Source organism: Petaurus breviceps, unplaced genomic scaffold (genome assembly GCF_028583685.1).
Source record: "Petaurus breviceps papuanus isolate PSGF00001 unplaced genomic scaffold, PetGlider_PUasm1.0 188, whole genome shotgun sequence".
Taxonomy (NCBI): Eukaryota; Metazoa; Chordata; class Mammalia; order Diprotodontia; family Petauridae; genus Petaurus; species Petaurus breviceps.
Window position 1 is genome coordinate 2,203,369 of NW_027185804.1, and position 21,582 is coordinate 2,224,950.

At 44.7% G+C, this 21,582-nt stretch overlaps 1 protein-coding gene across 4 annotated transcripts in view; it reads right to left on the reverse strand.

Moving 5' to 3' along the window:
• Nucleotides 1-3,034: 3,034 nt before the first annotated feature.
• The window catches only part of INSC (INSC spindle orientation adaptor protein), a 174,540-nt gene continuing 155,992 nt past the window's right edge, over nt 3,035-21,582 (reverse strand). For 2 of the 4 annotated variants that reach the window (XM_069091146.1, XM_069091147.1), the window contains exons 10-12: nt 10,384-10,450; nt 5,834-5,989; nt 3,035-3,248 (exon numbers count right to left, since the gene is read on the reverse strand). In XM_069091146.1, coding sequence (XP_068947247.1) covers nt 3,109-3,248; nt 5,834-5,989; nt 10,384-10,450 — 363 coding nt within the window. In that variant the 3' untranslated portion in view covers nt 3,035-3,108. The remainder of the gene's footprint in view (nt 3,249-5,833; nt 5,990-10,383; nt 10,451-21,582) is intronic. The other 2 variants (XM_069091144.1, XM_069091145.1) reach the window with 1 other exon arrangement.

Sequence of the window (21,582 nt, forward strand, 5' to 3'; positions counted from 1 at the left end):
TAAGCCAAGTCAGGGGTTAAGCCTGCTCCCATCTTGACTTCGGGCTGTGCCTTACCAGTGGGGAACTCTGATCCCCTTCCCTGGTCAAACAAGCCACCATTCACTCATCCCCTCAACAACACTTACTAAGCACCCACAATAGGCAAGCCTCTGTTCTAGGCACTGAGGGGAGAAGGGAAAGATGATGAAAAAGATTCATTCCCTCCAAAGAGATATGATACTGCATTTCCTTGCCTTCTTGACAGATGCCATAGTTATGGAATACTTCATACAATGTGAATTTTGTTTAATGCATTGGTTAATGTTTATTATTTCTTATAAGGAATAGCTCTCCAGGAGGATGAAGGGAGAATATTGGGAAATGAAGACAAAGTGAAAACAAAAGATATCAATGTTTTTAAAAGGCTCAATCCTTGGCCTAAAACATCCAAGGTACTGGGAAGAGGAATCCATAAATCAATCAACCAATATATATTTATTAGCAATTCAGAAGACAGGTTAGGACATCAAAAAAGAAAGATAACCCAGTCCCCTACCAACAACACCACACAAGTGTAGAAAAGGTAAATGGGTAAGAGACAGGGAGGGTTAATCTGAATACCCTTTGGTTGGGTTGGGAGGGTAGACAAAGCTAGATTTAGGGAGAGCTATAGAGATGGATTTAAAAGGACACACCCAACCTACAAGTAGAGATGAGAATACTATTAGGGAAGATTAGCAATAGGGATGCCCAGTGAAAAGGGAGCCATGATGATATTATTTGTACAAGAGTGGGCCTGACTCAGTCCCTAGGTTGGTCAGGGGATATAAAGAGTCAACAAGGTAACTTCAAGAGAATTAACAGCCGCCATCTCAACTCAGGCCTTCATCTCCTCTCTCCCACACTCATTCAATCCATCAATCACACAGCAACCCATTCATTACTATATGCCAGGCACTGCTAGATGATGGAGATACAGGAACAACAATCCCTCCCTGTCTTCAGGAAGCTTACATTCTGTTGAGGGGATATGCCAAAAACCACACGAGAAGGGGACCCACACAGTGCTCCTTGGATTCTACCACTTGACCCCTTCACACCAAAATATTCACAGTAATTCTCTTTGTAATAGCAGAGAACCAAAAACAAAGCCAATGACTGCTGGCTAGGGAAGGGCTGAAGAAATCGTGGTCCACACATACTACTATATTGTATGAAATGATCATTAAGAAGAACTCAGAGAAATATAGGAAGTTAATAGATACAATGACTATGATAATATAAATGGAAGGAAAAGGAACTTTGATTAACTATAATGACCAAGACTGCCTTTGGAAAAGAGATGAGAAAGTATCTCTCCCGCCTTTTTTTTTTTTTGCTTTTAGGAGGGGGGAGGGGAGGGCAATTGGGATTAAGTGACTTGCCCAAGGTCACATGGCTAGTTTTTGTGTTAAGTGTCTGAGTCCGGATTTGACCTCAGGTCCTCCTGACTCCAGGGCCAGTGCTCTATTCACTGCACCACCCAGCCTCCCCTCTCCTGCCCTTCTTTATACAAGTGGGAGAGTATGGGTAAGGAATGCAGCTCAATTTTTTTGAGCTCAGTTTTTGCTTAACTATTTTTTCCTTGTTCTTTTTTAATTCTTTGTAGCAAGGTATGATGTTCTAGGTAAGAAAAAGAGGGCTAGGGTGGAAAGTGTTTACTTAAAAATTAAGATGATGTAAAACAAAACTAAAACTAAAATTTTTGTCCAAAAGGAACATAAGTCTGGCAGTTTGTGCAGACTGAGTTGGAAGGCAGGGATGCTGACTCTTTCTCTTGACTGGAGCAGCTCTCATTTTTTCTCATACTGGCTCCAGGCAGCTCCTGCCAGAAGTGCTTTGCCTGGTGTGGTCATTGGCCGGGGGGACCCTGAAAGGAAGGAGCCCCACAGCACACAGTGAGCATGTCTCTAAAAGGCAAGAAATCAATCCCCACCAATAGCAAGCAACCCCAGGGGCCTCGCTCCCCAGAAGCAGTTAGCTGGGAGACTCTAACAGCCAGGACAGAAGCAACAAGGACAAACCTTCTGGGTCTCAGTGAACGTGGATCAGATCATGAAAACGTCCAGAATCTCAGAATGTCAGAACTAGGAGGAATCTTAAAAAGCAACCAAACCAAGCCTGTTCATTTTAGCATCAAGGAAACAGGACCAAGGAAGGGCTAAGACGTGCCTGATATCAGAACTGGAGCTAATATTAGCTGATATTTACCCAGAGCTTTAAGACTTGCAAGGTATTTTATGAACATCCTCTCATGTGATATTGATGACAACACTATGACACAGATGTTAGTATCATCCTTATTTTATAGATGAGAAAACTGAGGCTGGGGGCAAATTAAGTTATATACCCAGGGTCACGTAGGAAGTAAGTGAATGGAACAGAATCTGAACTCAGGTCTTCACAATTACCCCTCCACTCCCTGTCCCTGGGGTCTCCAAGCTAGACCCCAGACCTGCTAAGTCCCAGTTTTGAAAGTCCTACTGTATACAGGAAGGAGTTTCTGTTGTTGTTTCCCTTAATTCTCAAAGAAGACCATGATCTGGGAGGTGAAGCCATGACATTTGAGTGAATTGGATTTAAGTGAGGCAGGACTGTGCAGGACCTGACTTTCTCCTCTAAAGCCATCTGGGTTCAGTGGCAAGATATAGGTCAGGATGACTGGAGATGGCCCTGGATGTAATAATAGACCTTGGTCTTTATAAGCTAAGGTCTTTCCCAGTTTGAAAGAGGCAACACCCATTCAGTGACTAAGGCTAAGTAAGGAATGAGGCAGTGAATGGCCTCTTTTACTTAGTTTAAAAAAATCAGTCTAGGAGAGGTGCATAGAATTAGAAGGAATTTTAAAGGTCATCCACTCCAATTCTTGAGTTTCTGTGTTTTTTTTTTTGAAGTGGGGAAGGCAGAGCAATTGGAATTAAGTGATTTTTCTCAAGGACACAGCTAGTTAAGTGTTAAGTGTCTGAGGCCAGATTTGAACTCTGGTCTTCCTACTCCAGGGCCAGTGTTCTATTCACTGTGCCACCTAACTGCCCCCAAATCTTGGGTTTTATAGGTGAGGGATACTGAGGCTGAGAGAGGGTAGGGGACTAGCCCAGGGTATAGCCTCTGAGCAGGAAGGGAGGATGAAGATATAGAAGCTGGAAACTCACCAGACATGCCACAAGCACAGAGTCACTATTGTTCCTCTCAGCTGGGACCCAGCAAAGTTCCGTGAGACGAGGCATGCCTGCAATCACAAGACATCTGTGAAGCCCAAAGGGCAGTCCCAGTCCCTGTTGCCTGGCCCTCTCACCCGGTTCTCTCACTGATGTCTTTGGAGCTCCTCCAGAAGGATCTGGGCTCTCTGTGGGGCTCTGGGGATGGGGGAGCTGATCTGGTAAATGAGCAATGGTCAGCTCCACCCTGAGCTGCAATTGTCCCCCCCTGCCCTCTCCAGAAAACTCCAACCAGGTACATATACAATCATGGACCCATAGAGTGTCAAAGATGGAAGAAGGTACCTTAGAAATCATCTAATTGTATTCTATGTTATGGAAATGTTTGTTTTATACCATAAATTAAGAAGAAAATTAAAACTTTTTTAAAATAAAAGAAACCTAATCCATGGGGTTCTTTATGAGGGATGAAGAAGTTGGTTTGGGTTTTCTTTTACATTTTGATCACTGCATTTCCCATATAACTGATGTGTTTTATTTTATGCATTAACAAACACGATTCCGAGAAGGGGACCATTGGTTTGACAAGATACTCCCAAAGGGGCCCCATGACCCAAAATGGTTAAGATCCTGGATCTAGTCCAACCGTCCTGGTTTGACATTTGACTAGACTTAGGGTCACATGACCTAGATTCTTCTCCCAGCTTGGTCATTGACCCTCCTGGTGACTTCTATCAGTCACTTCCTCCCCTACATGTTACTTTCCTTACCTATCAAGGGAAGGCATTGAAATGGCCTATCTGTGAGGCCCCTGGATCCTTTGAGAGAGGACAAGACAGAAATTTAGGAAAGGAGGGAACTTTCCTAGGGCCACATAACTATAAGAGACTGCCTTGAGATTCAAACCCAGATCTTCTGACTAATGATATTAACAGTAATAACAGTTATTATAACTAACATTTATAGGGTATCTACTATGTATCCAGGCACTGTGCTAAACACTTTAAAAAGTATTATCACATTTTATCCTCACAGCTACTATGGGAAGTAGGTGATGTCATTATCCCCATTTTACAAATTAGGAAACTGAGGGAAACAGAGGTTAAGTGACTTACCCAAGGTCATACAGCTAGTAAGTATCTGAGGCTGGATTTGAATACATATCTTCCAGACTCCAGACCTAGAGATTTATCCACCATACCACCTAACTGTCCAAACTTCTACTGACTTACAAAGTCAATGTTCTTTCCCCTATATCCATTAATGAAATTACAAGGAGAACAATAGAATTGTGAACTCTTAGAACGAGATAGATGCTAAGGGATCATCCGCTTGAAATGTTGCATTTCATAGATGAGGGGTACTGAGGCCCAGAAAGGAGAAGGGATTTCACCAAGGTCACATAGCAAAGGAAGGACCAGAACCCAGGTCTCTGATTCCCAGCCCAGGAAATCTTCTTCCACTCTACCACATTATCTGTTAGACCTTGAGCACATGAGGACATATATACATGTCCTTAACTATATAGTGCTTTCTACATAGTAAATGGTTGTCGGATGGGTGAAAGGGATGACTGTTGAATAACCAACAATTCGCCACCGAGTCTTTCAGTTCCTGGGGAGGTCAGCAGACTCCCACACCCTGCCCTTGAAGGAGAAGTCATACCCAAGTAACAGTTTCATGAAATCCAAACCCTGTGTGTGAGATGGTTCACCATTTCCTGATTAAACCTGCAGCAGGAAGGATGAAGGTGAGCCCTGAGAAGGGACTTCCCACCACAAAAGCATCAACAGCCATTCACTGAAACTGTTTATGGAAAATCAAGGCATTTGACTAGGGGAGGGCAGGGAAGAGGGAGCAGTACCCTAACTTACAGTGATTCTGCCTATACATGCCTCTGAGCTTTACACAGGCTAGAAAAGAATCCTCTTTGGAAGGGAAAGATTCCTAACACATAAGCCCAAGGACTGAGCCTCAAGTCAACCCTTACATAATGTGGAAATTTTATGGGGTAAAATAGAGATGGTTAATATGGTGTCTGGGTAGCATAAGCAGATAGAGTCTCAGGCCTGGAGGCAGGAAGATTCATCTTCCTGAGTTCAAATCTATCCCCAGAAACTTACTATCTGTGTGGCCCTGGGCAAGTCACTTCCCTGTGTCTGACTCAGTTTCTTCATCTATCAAATGAGCTGGAGAAGGAAAAGGCAAACCACTCCAGTATCTTTGCCAGGAAGACCCCAAATGGGGTCCTGAAGAATCGGACACAAGTGGAAAATAAATGAAACCACAAAGCATGGTATAGTGTCAAAAGCTTGGGGTGGGGCATCTGGAGACCTGGGTCCTGGTGACAAGTTTGCACTTTAGACCAGTCCCCAGTGCCATCTACAAAATTAGAAGGCTGCTAGTCTAGATGGTCTCCTAGGTTCTGAGATTCTAGGATCCTGTAATCCTGCCAGTAGGGCTAGTCTCAGCCCAGATCCCTAAGTGGACAGACTGCATGCCTGTGAGGCCATAAGTATCCCCTGCCCCAACCTTGAAAGGGAAAAAACTCAAATCTTCCTATCTACAGCCCCAGACTTTTAGAACTTTTCAACTTTGAACCACCCACCCACCCAGACAACTCACAGACTTCCAGCTTCCAAGTCCCCCAACTTACACCCAAGCCGTATGGCTTCTTGGGCCACATCGGGGTCCCGGCTGAGGCGGGTGAGCGTCACAGCAGCTTTCTGCTGGACCCTCTCGCAGGCAGCCACCTCCGCTGAGCTCCCAGACAGTGGCTTCTCAGACAGCATCCCCAGGAGGAGCTGCAGCCCTAGGGTGGAAGCAGGGACAGAGTTGAGACAGAGCCTGGGAGCCAACCCTTTGGTGTGATATCAAGGGGAGCCACCCACCATTCCTTTCTCACTCAGAAACCAGCTGGTTGCATCTGGTCACGTCTTTGACAAGAGTCACAGGGGGAGAAAACCAAGCTCCTTTCTAAAAGAAACTGCACATCTTCCCCTTGGATACAGTAGGAGAACTTCCTGCCTGGAATAAGAGGACCTACTACCTGGCCATAATCTCCTCAGGCCTTGGTTTCCTCTTCTGTAAAATAAATGGGTTGAACTACATGGATTCTAAGGTCCCTTCCAGCTCCAAATCTGTAATTCTTATCTTCCCTTTTCCACTAGACCTTTGCCTCAACCCAAAAGGCAAATCTTCCATATCCTTTTAGGCTCAGGTCAAATGTCACCTCCTCCAGGAAGCACTCCATGATCTCCCAGGCATAGGCAGCACCCCTTTCTCTGACTTCCTAGAACACTGTATGTAATAGAACCACGGGCTTTGGAGTTGTTGAGTATCTTAGAAACCATCCAGCCCTCTTCCTATTTTACAGATGAGAAAATCGACGCCAGAGAGAGAAAAGAGCTTGGCTAAGGTCTCACAGGGGTGGCCACAGTAGAGCTGGGGCCAGAGCTCCCACTTCCCAGTTCATTTCTCCTCAGACTGTCCCTCCTGGCACCTCCCGGCTTACGTCATCACTCATCTATTTCAGGTGTGTGAGTCATCCCTCCCTAACAAGATTACTAAAGCTCTTTGAGGTAGAAAGCAGGTACCCTCCTCCTCTCCCATCTCCCACAGCACGTGGCAAGCCCAGAGCACTTCCTGTGTGAGAGCTGCCTGATTCAATTATGTAAGCTTTATTGAGTACCACTCAAGCCTTGTCCTCATCTGAGAAAGCACAGGATGGCCAAGAGAGCCCCAGGCTAGGAATTAGGGAGCCCTGCTACCCACTGGGGGCTTCTCTGAGTCAGTGTGGCTGGCCTTGGAGATGGGTTTCCAGTCCTGCCTTGGACACTAACTGGCTCCTGTGCCTGTATCCAAATGCCTGGTTGCTGAGTGACCCCCACAAATTGGCAGTTATGCCCAGGTGCAAAGGTCACCCCTCTAGGGTGGTGTGATGGGGACCGCTGGGGTTCTTCTCCCCATACCTTCAGGGTAGTATGACCCCAATTCTAAGAAACTTAAGGAAGAGCTCTCATGTGACAAGTGCCCAGTGACCACCCAAGCTCTGGTGACGTTAGGACTGACAGTCAAGGCTAAAGTCTATGGGCTGGGGGGAATAAAACTTCCTAACAACCAGAACTGAGGGGCTGCCTTGGTAGAGAGTGATCTCCCTGTCACTGGAGGTATCCCAGCAGGAGCTGGGTATATTCAAGCAGAGGTATTCTTCTATACTTATACATGCCTCCTTTACCCAGAGACTAAGTGGGAGGAGATTTGTGGTGGGTACATGCAATGGTGGGCTAGCAAATTTAGCCTTGAGGTATTGGAGCAGAGGCTGACCACTTGGTGGGGACCTTGGAGGGGATGGCTGCTCAAGTGAGGTCTGAGGTCTTTTCCTATGCCCAGACACTGATTCTACTTTAGTTTGAAATGTAATGGACCATCCTCTGTAATGCTCCATCTCCAGTGGTGAGGAGGGAAGAGGGGAAACTGGAGGAGAAGGTCAGGTGAGCAGGCCTTGGGGGACTGATGCCCACCCAAAAACAGCTGTCCCTCCATACCTCCAAGCTGCAATGGCATGAGAATAAACAGCTTCAACCGTGTCATTTTATAGATGAGGACATTGTGCCCCACCTCCCCATAACTAACTCATCCAGGAACTCATGGCTAGTGTCCTCCTGGACATTCCCAATCCATCACTGCCTGGACTCTGGCTATCCCTCCACCCTTGCAACCTAGGGCTCTGAGAGGTGAGCTTTCAGCTTGACCAAAATCAGATCACCCCATTCATTCCTTCCTGCCTCCCTGCCATGCTGCCCAATGGGGATCCCCTCTCCCAGCTTCCCTTTGTATGTTGACATCCTCATTAGGCTTTGAGGACAAGAGGCTGCCTTGCTTGACTATAGTCCTCTCCCTAGCTCTTAGCAAGGCTCCTTTGTTATCCTCTGTATTGGATTTAATGCCTTTTAAGACATTATTCAGGGAAGGGGTCCTTGGGCTTCCCCAGACTGCCCAATGGGTCCATGGGCTTCCCCAGAGTGCCAAAGGCATCTCTGGTTTTATTAGACTGCCCAACAGGTCCTTAACACACACACACACACACACACACACAAACACAAACACACATACACACGTTTTAAGAATCTCTGGTCTAGCCCATCTCTTCACCATATAGATGAGAAAAATGAGGCCCATGAGATGACTTGGCCAAGGTCACACAAGTAGTAAGCAACAATGCCAGGATTTGAACCCACTTTCTCTGACTCCAAATCCGGTTTCTTCAGGTGCTTCACCTGTTCCATTTTCTTGCCCACACAGCCTGACTCTATTTCCTACCTATTCACAAGGCCTACAGCTGAATGAGATCCTGATGGAATACAGCAGGATGGTAATGATTTCCCACTGATCAAAGAGGCCCTTGGGCCCAGAGCCAAAGGATCTCCAGAGGTCCATCTGGACCGGCCCTTTGCCCTCAAGCAGGAGCAGGTGCTGTTTATTATCTCCTCAAAGGAACTCTTGGCAACTGGGTGGCACGGCATATACCATGCCAGATCTGGAGACAATAACTCTTCTTCTGAGTTTAAATTCAGCCTCAGATACTTACTAGCTGTGTGACCCTGGGCAAGTCACTTCACCCTGTTTGCCTCAGGTTCCTCATCTGTAAAATGAGCTGGAGAAGGAAATGGCAAACCTCTCCAGTATCTTTGCCAAGAAAAAACCCAAATACAGTGGTCACAAAGAGTCAGCCACAATTGAAATGACTGTACAGAAACAAAGGAAGGGACTCTGCCCCCTCCTTCTTTCATCCATTTGGGGGGTCCTTTCTGATTATCTAAACCCGGAGATCTTAGCCTTTTTTGTCATGGATCCCTCAGGCAGTCTGGGGAAGGCTACTGTGAAGGGGTCCCTTGAACTTGTCTTTTTGAGATGCCACATTTGCCAGAAACACTGGACCCAGAGTGTGCAGGATGCCCTGAATGTGTCAAGGACAAAGTTCCCCCTGAGCTGACATAATTTATTGTTGCACCCCAAGCTGGACCCCCTGTGTGTCCTTGAGCGACAAGACAGGTACCAGCCAGTCTGTGCCAGGCTGGGACAAAACCCTTCTCAAAATCAGGTGTTTCAAGTGTATATAATAAAATACACAGGATTACAAAGGCACAATAGTGCAATACACTTATGAATTTTTTTAAGAAACAAAGTTATGGAACCCAGTTAAGAAGCCCACTAAAGGCCTTTCTCACTGTCTATTGAATCTCAAAATATGAGAACCGAGCTAGTAAATGTCTGAGGCTGAATTTGAACTCAATTCTTCCTGACTACCGGCCCAGTGCTCTATGTAGTTGCCCCTATAATAAAATAAGCAGGATTATGAAAGAAACCAATTCTAATGAAATACACTTATCCAAATATTTTTTGAAAAAACAAGTTAATGGACACCCTTGTTCAAGGCCTTCCTCGCTGTCGATTGAATTCTAAAATGTGGAGATCTTAGAAGGAATACTAGAAGGATCCTTAGAAGGATCTATCATCATCCCACCTTCTCCAAGCATGGATCCTCTCTGTGTTTGTTGGGAAATTTTACCATTTGAGAGTCTTAGCTCAAACAAATGGTCATCCAGCCTCTGTGGGAATACTTACCATGACAGGGAGCTCACTAACTCTTAAGGCAGCTCAGATTGTTAGAAAGGTCTTGCTTATCTTGGACTGAAAGGTGCTTCTTTGTAATTTGAAAAATAATTGCAATCTCTCTTCTACATGAACGCCCTTCAGATACTTGAAGTGACTAGCTTCTCTTTCCCCTAGTTCTTTCAACCAGGCCTTGTATATCTCATGGTTTCCAGTTCCCTCCCCATCCTGGTCAACCCCCTGTGTACTTTCCCCAGCTTCCCAATACTCCAGATGCCATCTAAGGTAAGCAGCAGAGAGCGGCATTCCAAGTACTCTTACTCCAGATACAAAGCTGCTGGTGTTTGGACTAATATTTTTAGAAATTGCTCTGACTTATAATATCAGTATGGGTCCTGCCTCCTCCAAGTTACTGATTTACCTTTCAAACCCTGATTTCTTTTTAGCCCTGGCTCCCCAGATACCTCTCTGGGCCCAGGCCTCATCCCTGTGGAGGAAGTCTTCACACAGGTGTCCCACTTTCCCAGCTCTCAGCCCAGCCTTCCAAGCCCTCCCCCTCGTTCTGGTCGTAGTCAGACAGAATATACTTACCATTCTCCTGTATGATGTCCGAAGCACACTGTTCCAGGACAGACATGTTTGCCAATATTGTCACAATCTGGAAGAAAGAACATTGGCTCAGAAAAGGAACCACATAATGCCAAAGTCCTTCCCATTCTAGATGAAAGAAAGATTCTTTTATCTACTATACAGCTCTTTGATTACCATTCGCCCAGGCATTTTACAAAAATGTTTCCTTCAATCAACATGGCATTACATTATCTCACAGGATTTCCATGATGATAGAGTTCCATTTCTTAAGTCTAATTAATAGATTTACATTTGTTAAGGAGACAGGTTTCAATATTTATTTTATAAATTTTCTTATTTTGTATTTAGGCTTTAGTGATAAAAAATACAAAAAACAGAGGAAAAAAGGAGATAAAATCCTATCAGGTCTATGGTTCAGTGAAAAGAGGGCCCTTAACGGGTGACTATTACAATCCCATAATCTCTATTTTGGGACAATAGGGAAGGGTTTATTTAGGGATACAGATGTCACTGCCTTATGACACAATGACATCATTACCTAGTCCTTAGCAACTCCCTGTGCCTAAGACCTCAGGCAGCTCACAGCACAGCCCAATGCTAAAAACTTTCCCAAGGAAACACCCGAGACAGTGGTACACAAAGAGACATACATAGAAGGCTGCACCCATTCCCCATTTCCCCTAGAGTAAAGAGAAATGCAGTGATCTCATTGGGAATAGGGAGAGATCACTGCTCTGGAATCTGCTTTAAGAAGCAGACCTGAAGATAATAATAATGAAAATTATGAGATAAACCCTGGAGGTGTCCCTGAGGGTCATGATAGACCAGAGAGTGCCCCCTAAGCTGAAGTGCTTTGTTCTTTCCCGCCTTCCATGTTGGGGGGGGGGATTGGTTCTAATTCCTGGAATATCTTCCCTTCCCTCTTTCTTCACCCACTGAGTTCCTGCCAAGGCCACATTGAATGCCACTACCTACAGGAAGCCCTCTCTGATCTCAGTCTTCACTCTCAGACCTCACACCCTGAATGTATTGTTGCCTGCCCTATCCCTGCACTCCAAGCTCCAGGAGACAGCTCAGTGGTAGAGAGGATAGAGCACCCAGCCTCGTTGTTCATTCATTTCAGTTGTGTATGACTCTCCGGGACCCTATTTGGAGTTTTCTTCGCAAAGATACTGAAGTGATTTGCCATTTCCTTCCCTAGCTGATTTTATATATGGGGAAACTGAGGCAAACAGGGTCGAGTGACTTGCCCAGGGTCACACATCTAGTATCTGAGGCTGAATTCGAACTCAGGTCTTCCTGAGTCCAGGTCTAGCACTCTATCCACTTCACCACCTCACTGCCCTGAGTTCAAATCCAGCCTCAGATACTTAGTATCTAGTGACCTTGGTCAAGTCACTTAATCCATTTGCCTCAGTTAGCTCAACTGTAAAATAGGGTTAATAATAGGACCACCTCCCAGGGCTGTTGTGAGGATCAAATGATTTAATATTTGTAAAACACCTGACATAGTAGGCATTATATAAATGTTAGTTAGGAGAAGGAGTGTTAGTGGTAGTGGTAGTAAAAAGATAGAGATCTCTCTTATCTACACTGGATATCGCCCCAAACCCTAGTACAGGCTGGCTGGCTGTGGGCCTGCTGGCTCCTTTAATTCGTACTCTCACCCATAATTTGGTCTGGACTTGAGACTGTCCTTCGTCCTCTGATGCATTTCAGTTTTCTTTTGGGATTAAGGTTTTGTTTTGTTTTGTTTTTTAATTCTCCAGTCCCTGCTGACCGATTCTCTCTTGGGCTACAAGCTCCTGCTCTTCTCTGACTCTCATTGGGTCCTGCCTGCCTTGAGCATAAGCCATCACCTCCCGGACCTGGCTCTTTACTCTGACTAGCAGCCCCCAGCCCCCAAGGCCTCTCACTAGTGAAGGCTGGTGTAACAAAGTCAAAGGGAGGGAAGGACAGGATGAGGCCAGGAAGATGAAACACTAACAAGAGAGCGAATCAGGAGAAAAGTGCACAGCCACGTGGCCGCCTCATAAATTCAGGGATTGGTAAACCTAATATAGTCCTTCTGTAATCAGGGCACAAGGCCACCACAGGGGAGCTGTAGAATCCAAGTTATGGCCTCGCGGCTTAAACAGCCAGGGCTCATAGGAACAGTTCGTTAGCCCAGGGAGAAGGTATAGAAGAGAATTTCCCATTCAGCTAAGATGTTCTTTCCTATAAAAAAAAAAGAGAACATAACAAGTGAACATGGACACGTGCTAATCTCCAATTGCCATATTTTAAATGATAGTAGACAATATGAAGCAAGCGTATAGTCAGTCTCCTGTGAGACAGCAGGATCTCCAGTCGGGGAATCCAAGTGCCCACATCGGGGGTTCCCTGACAGTCTCCGGGGCCCCTTCAGCCGCCCTGTGCCATGCCTTGCAAGGGGCTCCTTAAGCAACGGATTGACAAACTCCCTGTGTTGTGAGGGACCTCTGGGGTCATCTAGCCTGCTCCATGACCAACCAGGAAACCTCCTGGCAACATCCCTCACAAGTGGACATCTACCCTCTACCTGATAAAATCTCCACACATGAGGAACTCAGTACCTCCAGAGACAACCCAGCCAGCTTGGGGCAGCTCTAATTAGAAAGTTTGGCTTTTTCTTATGATGACCACCCCAGATCTGCTTCATACAAATTCTCCTTATCATAATTAACAAAATAATTAAATTTAAAATGTTGATATTAAGAATAACAAATAGCATTTATCTAGTGCTTTACACATGATATCTAATCCTCACAACAACCCAGCCACATAGATACTATGATTATTCCCATTTTATAGATGAGGATGCTGAGTCTGAAAGTGGTGAGGTGACTCCCTGGGTCACACAGCTGAGTAAGTATCTGAAGCAGGGTTTGAATTCAGGTCTTCCTGATTCCAGGTCCAGTGTTCTTTACTACACCATCTATCTGCCTTTAGCTAGCTCTTAGTTCTTCCCTTTGGAGCCAAGTAGAACAAATCAAACCCCTCTTCTCCAAGAAATATGGGGCATCCCCAAAGTCTTGGTGCGGTTGGAAGACTTAATATCTTAAATAGCTGTTATATCATCATTATTATTATAGCTTAAATAACTGTTAAAGTTTAAAACTGCACTATCAGATACTTGAAGACACCAACCCCACCCCCAATCCCTTCTGCTACCCCTCTACTTCTACCTGTGACCCCCACCTCACTGTCTACCACTCCAGATTGAACTAGAGACAGCTACCTCGCCTGCCTCATCAAAACACCTGCAGGTAGCATGTTTTTAACCAAACCAGCTTTGCTTTGGATTAGATCTTTAGATATTTCCATCCATTTGCAGCCTGTTGGGGAAGGAACAAAAGAAATACCAAGCTCTCCCCTCTGGTAAACAATACCGGTTCCCAAGGCCCAGATCAGTGACCGCTTATTTGGATCTCACTAAGCTGTTAAGAATGACAAGGTGACTCATTTCCCCCAGCCTCCTTACTGCACACAAGCCCTCGACTCTCTCTGTGTGGAAGCAATCTTCTCTATGAGCCAAAGTCCTTTGTCACACAAACCAAATGAGTGAGCAGTAGACAGACAATGAGGGATTCAGTTTCAAAATGGAAACTCCATTTACACAGTTCCATGTTCTTTTAGGGAGTGAGTGTTATCAGCCTTGAAGGCACCCACTGCCGAATTTTGTCAGATCAAATTAGATCCTGCTAATGAAAATCACTTCCCTTGTGCAGAGGCCAGACCCTATGTGGTTTTCTCAGGTCCAGGTGGAAAATTCGTTTCATCACTATGCATGTTGCATAACCGTGTGTCCTTTCCCTGCTTTGATTTTTGTTCTCAAATGCCTGCTTTCATTTTCCTTCCTTGGAAACCCTTCTATACATTTTAACTGGGACATTAGGAATTCACCTTCCTAGACCCATCTCTGAGGCAGCTTTGACTTTGTCTTGTGAACTGGGAAGGGCCAAGCAGAAAAGAGATAACTAGAAGCAAAAAGGAAAAAGGATGGGGAAAGAGGGAAGGCACCATGGTCCATTGCTGGTAATGGACACAACACAAGACTCAGACTCTTTGCTGCCTACTCGTTCCAGATCAGGAGCCAAATAAATCCTTGCTGGCTGACTCATTAATTGATCCCATGAGGTAGAGGTCAACACATCTCCGTGTGTTGCTGTCAGACCCCCAGCGACCTGTCCTTCTGATCCATCAGCACTCCTCACAGCCTGTTTACCCAGCTGGCTCTTGGGGGATGCAAAAGAACAGGTGTGGGCAGACAGCGATGGGAAATAGAGTGATCAGATGGGGTGGAAAATGTCCTAGCAAACAATTCCTGACAGCCCAGAGCTTTGCTGGATGCTGATCCTAACCATGTTCCCCTACATAAAGATTTTTGACATTGCTTGTGGAGGATTGAATGAAATAGAAAAAATCACTGAATTGGGCATCTAGACTAGAGATCTGGATTCGAATTCTGGTTCTACCACTAAATGCTTCATGACTCAGGCAAGCCACTTCCCCTGTGTGGGTCTCAGTTTTCTTTCTTTCACAATGAGATAGTTGAACTAGCAAGACTTCCAAATTCCCTCCTATGCCTTGTGATTTGTGGCTTCTATGATTCATTGAGTTTGGAAATGGCAGGGACCTAGTTCTCCCCCCTGTTTCACAAAGGGGGAAACTGAGGTTCAGAGAGCTTAAAACAACTTGTCTGAGGTGTAATCACTACTGCACAGCAAAGCTGGGATTCACTCCGACTCCAGACCCAGGGTTTTTCCCACCATACCCCACCACTACCCCTGAACATGCATTCCCAGTATCCTCATGGGCACTGAATGTGGCTAGACATGAGCTTTGGGTCTGGTCCCTCATTACCCTCTTTGCCCTTTCCCATCTAGGAGCCAGGCAGCCTTTTAGCCTGGGATCCTGGCTTGCCCCAAAGCCTTACTTCACTGACAGCCCCGTTCACTGACAACACCTAGTCAGAGCCACCACCAAACAGCCACCATGCTACCTGGACCATGGAGTGAGAACCTGCACATCAGCAGGGTTAAGTGTCCCCAGCCAAGGCCAGTGACCTGAAGCCTCACTGACGTGCATTTAAGTGATTGCTATCAGATCGGCCAGTCCCTGGGCACCCCGAAGCACCAGGATGGCTCTGAGGAAACCATTTCCCAAGGCTTTTTCTTCTTACTTTGTGAGTTGTCCCAGATCTAGAGTCAGCATCAATAACCTTCAGGACCAGGGTGCAGGATCATTATTCGTTACCTCCAGCAGCATAGCTATCAACATTTATACCACATATGAAGGTTTGCAAAGCATTTCCCACTTGTCATCTCATCTGATCTTCACAATAGCCCTGGGAGGCAGATGTTATTTTTTCCCCATTTTATGGATGAAGAAACTAAGGCAAGCATAGGTTATGTGACTTGTTCAGGGTCACACAACTAGTAAGTGCTGAGGGAAGGTTTAAAACTGGGGTTTCCTGACTCTATTCACCACCAACATAGTATGGAGAAGAGCTTTGGGTTAGGAACCCTGGGACCTGACTTCTAATTCAGACTTACGTGTGCTTATTCAGGGGCAGGGGGATGAATTCCTTGAGAAAAGTTCTAGTTTGAAATGAGCACACACATACACACACACACACACACACACACACACACACAGGTAGTGGTCGCAGGGCTGAGCCCCACTGGATCAGGAGAATATCTTCAGAGAATCCCTGCAGACTAAAAACAGGGAAGACACCCCCAGTCCTGAGTTCAATGTCAAGGCAATAAACACAGTAGAGTATTCAAGGGGAAGAAAGTCCTACCTCCTCTTTTCCCATTGGAATAAAACCAAAAACCACCTCAGAGAAAGAAATACCAAAATGGCAAAGACCAAGAGAAACTGAGGCAGCTGGCAAAGTCCCACACCCCCACCCCCACCCAGATCCAAGTTTCCTCAGTCCCCAGGGGTGGGGGTAGTAAGGAAGCTTTGGGTAGAGGATGCCAGCTCCGTAGCCACAAGGTGGAAGTTGAACCAGCTGACCTCCCTGATCCTTCCAGTGCTGACATCCTATGATTCTGACTCAGACCACATCCTCTCCATCATACTGGAGAACTCAAGGGAAATGGCTCCATCTGTTCTGGCTCTGGGGCAGAGAAGGACAGGATAAAGAGTGATGTGGTGAAGGGAAGGGGCAGCCTCTGAGCGGGAGAGCCCTTCGAAAAGAGGGAGTCTGTCTGAATGAGGGCAAGGAATAATCCCAGCACCTGCTTCCAATAGTCCCTGTTTCTGTTGGGCTCTTATGTTTCCAAAATGGCTTCCTCCATGCCTCAATAGGAAAAATGCTCCTGCACATATAATAGATGAGATGGGTATGTATGTATAATAGGAGAGACGTGCATGTATGTATGTAGGAGAGAATGCATGCATCATTAAAGCCACTTTGCAAAGGAGGAAACCAAGCCTCGGAGAAGTTAAATGTCTTGTCAAATAACACGGCAAGTAAGCTTCATAGCTTACACACGTGCACACACACACACACACACACACACACACACACACACACCATGCCTCAGATACCAAGCAATAAACGACTTGGGGAATTCTAAGAGAGGCAGAGGATGGCAAGGAAGGGCCAATTAAAAGAATCCTGAACTTGGAGCCTAAAGATGTAGACATCATCCTGCCACCATCAATTACTATGTGTGTGAACTTGGGCAAGTGAATTTGCTTCATCATACCTCAGACTCCTCTACAAAAAGTGGAACCTGCCTTGGCTACTGCAGATGGTTGTTATGAGGACCAAAGAAGAGAATGGAAAGGGAAGGGCTTCGAAAATTGGAAGGCTCTGTCTAGATGAAAAAGTTATTAGTATTACAGCACACACTTCGCACTCTGTTCCCATGGCAACCCACGGACTATGATATTATCAACACTCAGGACCCTGAGACGCCCCACCCGCCATCCCCACCTCCAACAGAAGCAACTGCAAAAAGCCAAGCTTCTGGTTCTGTGGGGGCACAGCTGCTATTGGGAGAGGCTTTGGGGACCATCTCTGGGTGCAAAGACCTGGTCTGCCTTAGCATAGCCAAGATAGGATCATGAAATCACAGAATCTTAGAGGTGGAAATGACTTCAGAGAACAACTGGTCTGACCCCAGTCTGAAAAGAAATTCCCTCTGATATCCTGAGCTTGGGTTTAACCAGTCCCTTCTCAGAATTCATTAACTCCCATGGCAGCCCCTTACCCTTCTTTCTAGCTGTGACCTAAAATCTGCCTACACACACACACACACACACACACACACACACACACACACACACACACACCCCTACCCTTTGGGGCCAAGTAGAACATACAATTGTTATGACTGTGAACCTGCAAAGCCCATTCCCTTCTGGAGGCCTCAACAAAATGAAGAAGTTGGATTAGATGATTTTCCAGATCTAAATGCTATGGGAGGAGAGAGACCTTTTCTTGGGGGGTGTAATGGGAATGTAAATTTTTAAGATCTTCCCTGCCCCTAAGTTAAAGTGCACCTGGAGCCTGGGGTGGGAGGCTTGTTTTTCAGTAGATACTTCTTGATTGGCCAGTGAGTCAATAAGGTTGTTACATTCTCTGAGCCAGGAGAAGGCTATATAAGCCCTCATGTGTAGCTTTGTTTTGGGGCTCACTTTGAGAAGTGTTCTGTGATTTCATCTGGATTCTGGGAAGCCATTGTTGAGAGCCCCCCCTCGGCTTTGAAAAACCCAGATTTGAAACCCAGATGTTGATTGGGTATGGATGTAATGGTTGGACAGTTTGAAATCTGTCTACTTGATCTGTTTCTGTCTTGATAATTCTGTCTGTATATTCTGAAGTTCGGAATACTGACCTCTTTCCCCTGAACTAGGTAAACGATATATGTTTGACTGATTAAAATAAGCTTGTTAACCCATTTTGAGTTGCTTTCCTTTATCAAAGCAGATCCAAGAACCTGTGTTGGCAAGGACCCTGGGGACACTAGGGTGCTTGCCGCTACAGGGGGTCAGGGTGAAAGGAGACTATGTGTGTGGAAGTCTGCCTAGAATGTCACAAAGTCTATATATGGCCCTGGTTAGTTTTGCTGAACTGTTTGTTTTTTATTCATTGTTAAAATAGAACTCTCTGAGTTAGGGAGGGAGGAGAGAGAGATTGGAAAATGTAGGAGATATGAGAGCAAAAGTTAAATAAGAGTTTGGGTTCTTTTTTTTTTAATGATTGGAGGAGAAAGCTCCAGACATATGAGATTTCCTAGACAATAGGGCAGAGTTAGGAGAGGAGTGGTGAATTCTAATAGGTTTCCAGAGGATGAACTTTCTTTGTTCCAGCATTCTATTGACCAAAGCTCTCTTTTAATTGTCTCTTCTGTCTATATACAATAAAATGATAACTGATGGTTTAATTAAAGATTCTGAGTAACTCCAAGGCTCCAAACTTCCTTCTGAAGTATTAAGGAAAAAATTCCATTGTATTTGTGAAGCTCTCCATTTTGTTGACATTTTTCAATTCTGGGACCCCATTTGGGGTTTTCTTGGCAGAGATACAGCATGGTTTGCCATTGCCTTCTCCATTTTACATATGAGGTAACTGAGACAGAGATAAGTGACTTGCCCAAGGTCACACAACTAATAAGTGTCTGAGGTGGGATTTGAACTCAAAAAATCAAATCTTTCTGATTCTAAGCCCAGCACTCTCTCCACTGGGCCACCTAGCTGCCTCATAGTTTATTGCGTTTTATATTTTATTATATTTTGCACATTATATAATATAATATTGCATATTATATTTTATTGCATTTTAGAAACATCATTTGTTCAAATGTTAGAAGGAATCTAGTATCTAGTCCAGCCCCTTTGTATTTGATCTATCTAAATGTAGATCTGGTCTCTTCATCTAACAGAAAAAGAGACAGAGGTCTAGAGTAGGGAATGGTTTGCCCACGCTCACACAAGCATAGGTTGCAAAGCTGATTCTGGATCCAAGCCTCTTCAAATAAAGCGCACATTGTGTTGCTTCCCTACGTCCTTCAAATGGGCAGATCCCTACATGGCACCGGGCCTAGTTCTTCTCTGTTATCCAGGATTGTTGATTGGGCAGGCCATTTCCCATCCATGCAAAAGAGGGGGGAAGGGGTGACACAAAATTTATCAAGACATTCGAACTCTCCCTCCAATCCCCACCCCTCACTCAAGACTGCATGAGCGCTGACTGGTGAAAATCTAAAATGATCGTCTGGGGTCTGTGACCCTCAGGATTAGGAAGCTCTTTCCTATACATAAAGAGACCTTGTGACGTAGTAGAGATTCTTGGATTACGATTTTCAAAATTTTTTAAGGACAGGGACTATTTTTGTCTTTATTTTCATGCCCAGTGCTTAGCACCAGTGCCTATTAGCATACAGTAAGTGACTAATACGTGTGTTGATTGAGTGATATGATATGATATTAATCCTGTATCTGTTCACTAATTTGCTAAGAGACCTTGGTCAAATCTCTTCCCTTAATCTATATCATTTATTAATATAATTTATTATTAATATTAATCTATATTCACTTAATCAATTTCCTCTTCTGTAAAATGAGGGTATTGTACAAAAATGTTTTACATGATCACACATGTATAACTTATATCTGATTGATTACTGTCTCAGGGAGGGAGGAGGGATAGAATTTGGAATTCAAACCTTTTTTTAAAATGTTAAAAAATTGTTTTAACATGTAATTGGGGGAAATAAAATATATTTTAAAATATGGTTTTGCTCTTAAACATTAATAAAATTTTGTTAATCTTTTGGGTTTTTTTAATAAGGGTATTGAAACATAGGATCTGTGGACCAGCCAGTTTTCTGTTCAGTGGTTCACAAAGTATGGTCTAGGGACTCTAGAGGGTCTGCAAGGTTGAAACTATTTTCATAATAATACTAAGATATTTTAATTTCTAATACAGTAAATATTAATAGATATAACTCAAATGAACAAAAGCTCTTTGGGGCTCTTTATAATTTTTAAGAGTATGCAGGGGTCCTGATGCCAAAAAGTTTGAGAAGCATTAGCATAGATAGATAATTCTGCAGTTAGCCTTGACTTAGAATGAGCTAAAGTTCTGACTTGGCCATTGGTTTGCCGTGTCAAAGTATCTCCTCTCCAGGATGCGGTTCCTGAGTATAGAGACCACTGGACTTGGGGGCTAGAGATGCAGGGTAGAGTAAGGTCTCTGCCACTTAACTTATTCTCCCTGAGTCTCAGTTTCCTTTTTTGTTAAAAAGGTGGGGGGGAGGACTAGACTAGATCAAAGCTTCTCACTGTTTCAGTTATGCCCTTTGGCAGTATAGTTAAACATATGGATTTCTTCTCACAATAATGTTTTTAAGTATTACAAAAAATAAAATACATAGGATTCCAAAGGAAACTAATGATGTTGAAATTATTGTCAAAATATTTTTAAAACAAATTCACAGGGGCAGCTAGATAGTGCAGTGGATGGAGCATCGACCCTGGAGTCAAGAGGACCTGAGTTCAAATTTGTACTCAAACACTTACCAGTCGTGTGACTCTGGGTAAGTCAATTAACCCTGATTGCCTCAAAAAATGATTAATAATATTTTTTTAAGTTCACAGATCTCAGGTTAAAAACCTCTGGACCAGATTGCCTCCAATGGCCCCCTCAGCTCTACCAATCTGTGTTCTATCATCTGAGGACACTCTAAACCCAGGAGTCCTTTGATTTCTCTGGGAATCCATCTTGTCATGGTTGAAGTTCCTTCCTCTTGACCTGCCCTGGCCAGAATGCAGGGTGAAGAGGCCCCAGTCCCCACCCTCTCAGCCTGGCCCAATGTATCTTCCCAAAGAGCCATCAATGTAAGTGACAGGTAAGAGGGGGTCCACCTGGAAGAGAACATTTCATTTTGACTTGCAACCAGAATACATAGATACCTGCTAGGTAGGAGATTCATTGCCGGAAGGCTCACGGAGTGTTTAATCTTTTAAGTGTCTGAGGGGACAGTAATTTATCTTGAATGTGGTGGCTGCTTGCTCTGTTGAACTGATTCCACATTTGTTTCCTTAATGGATGTCCAGTCCCTAACCCAAGAAGAGGATGGCTGTAGATGTGGGAGGGAGAGAGGGAGAGAAGAAAGAAGGAAAGGAAAAGGAGGGAGAAATGGAAAGAAGGAGGGG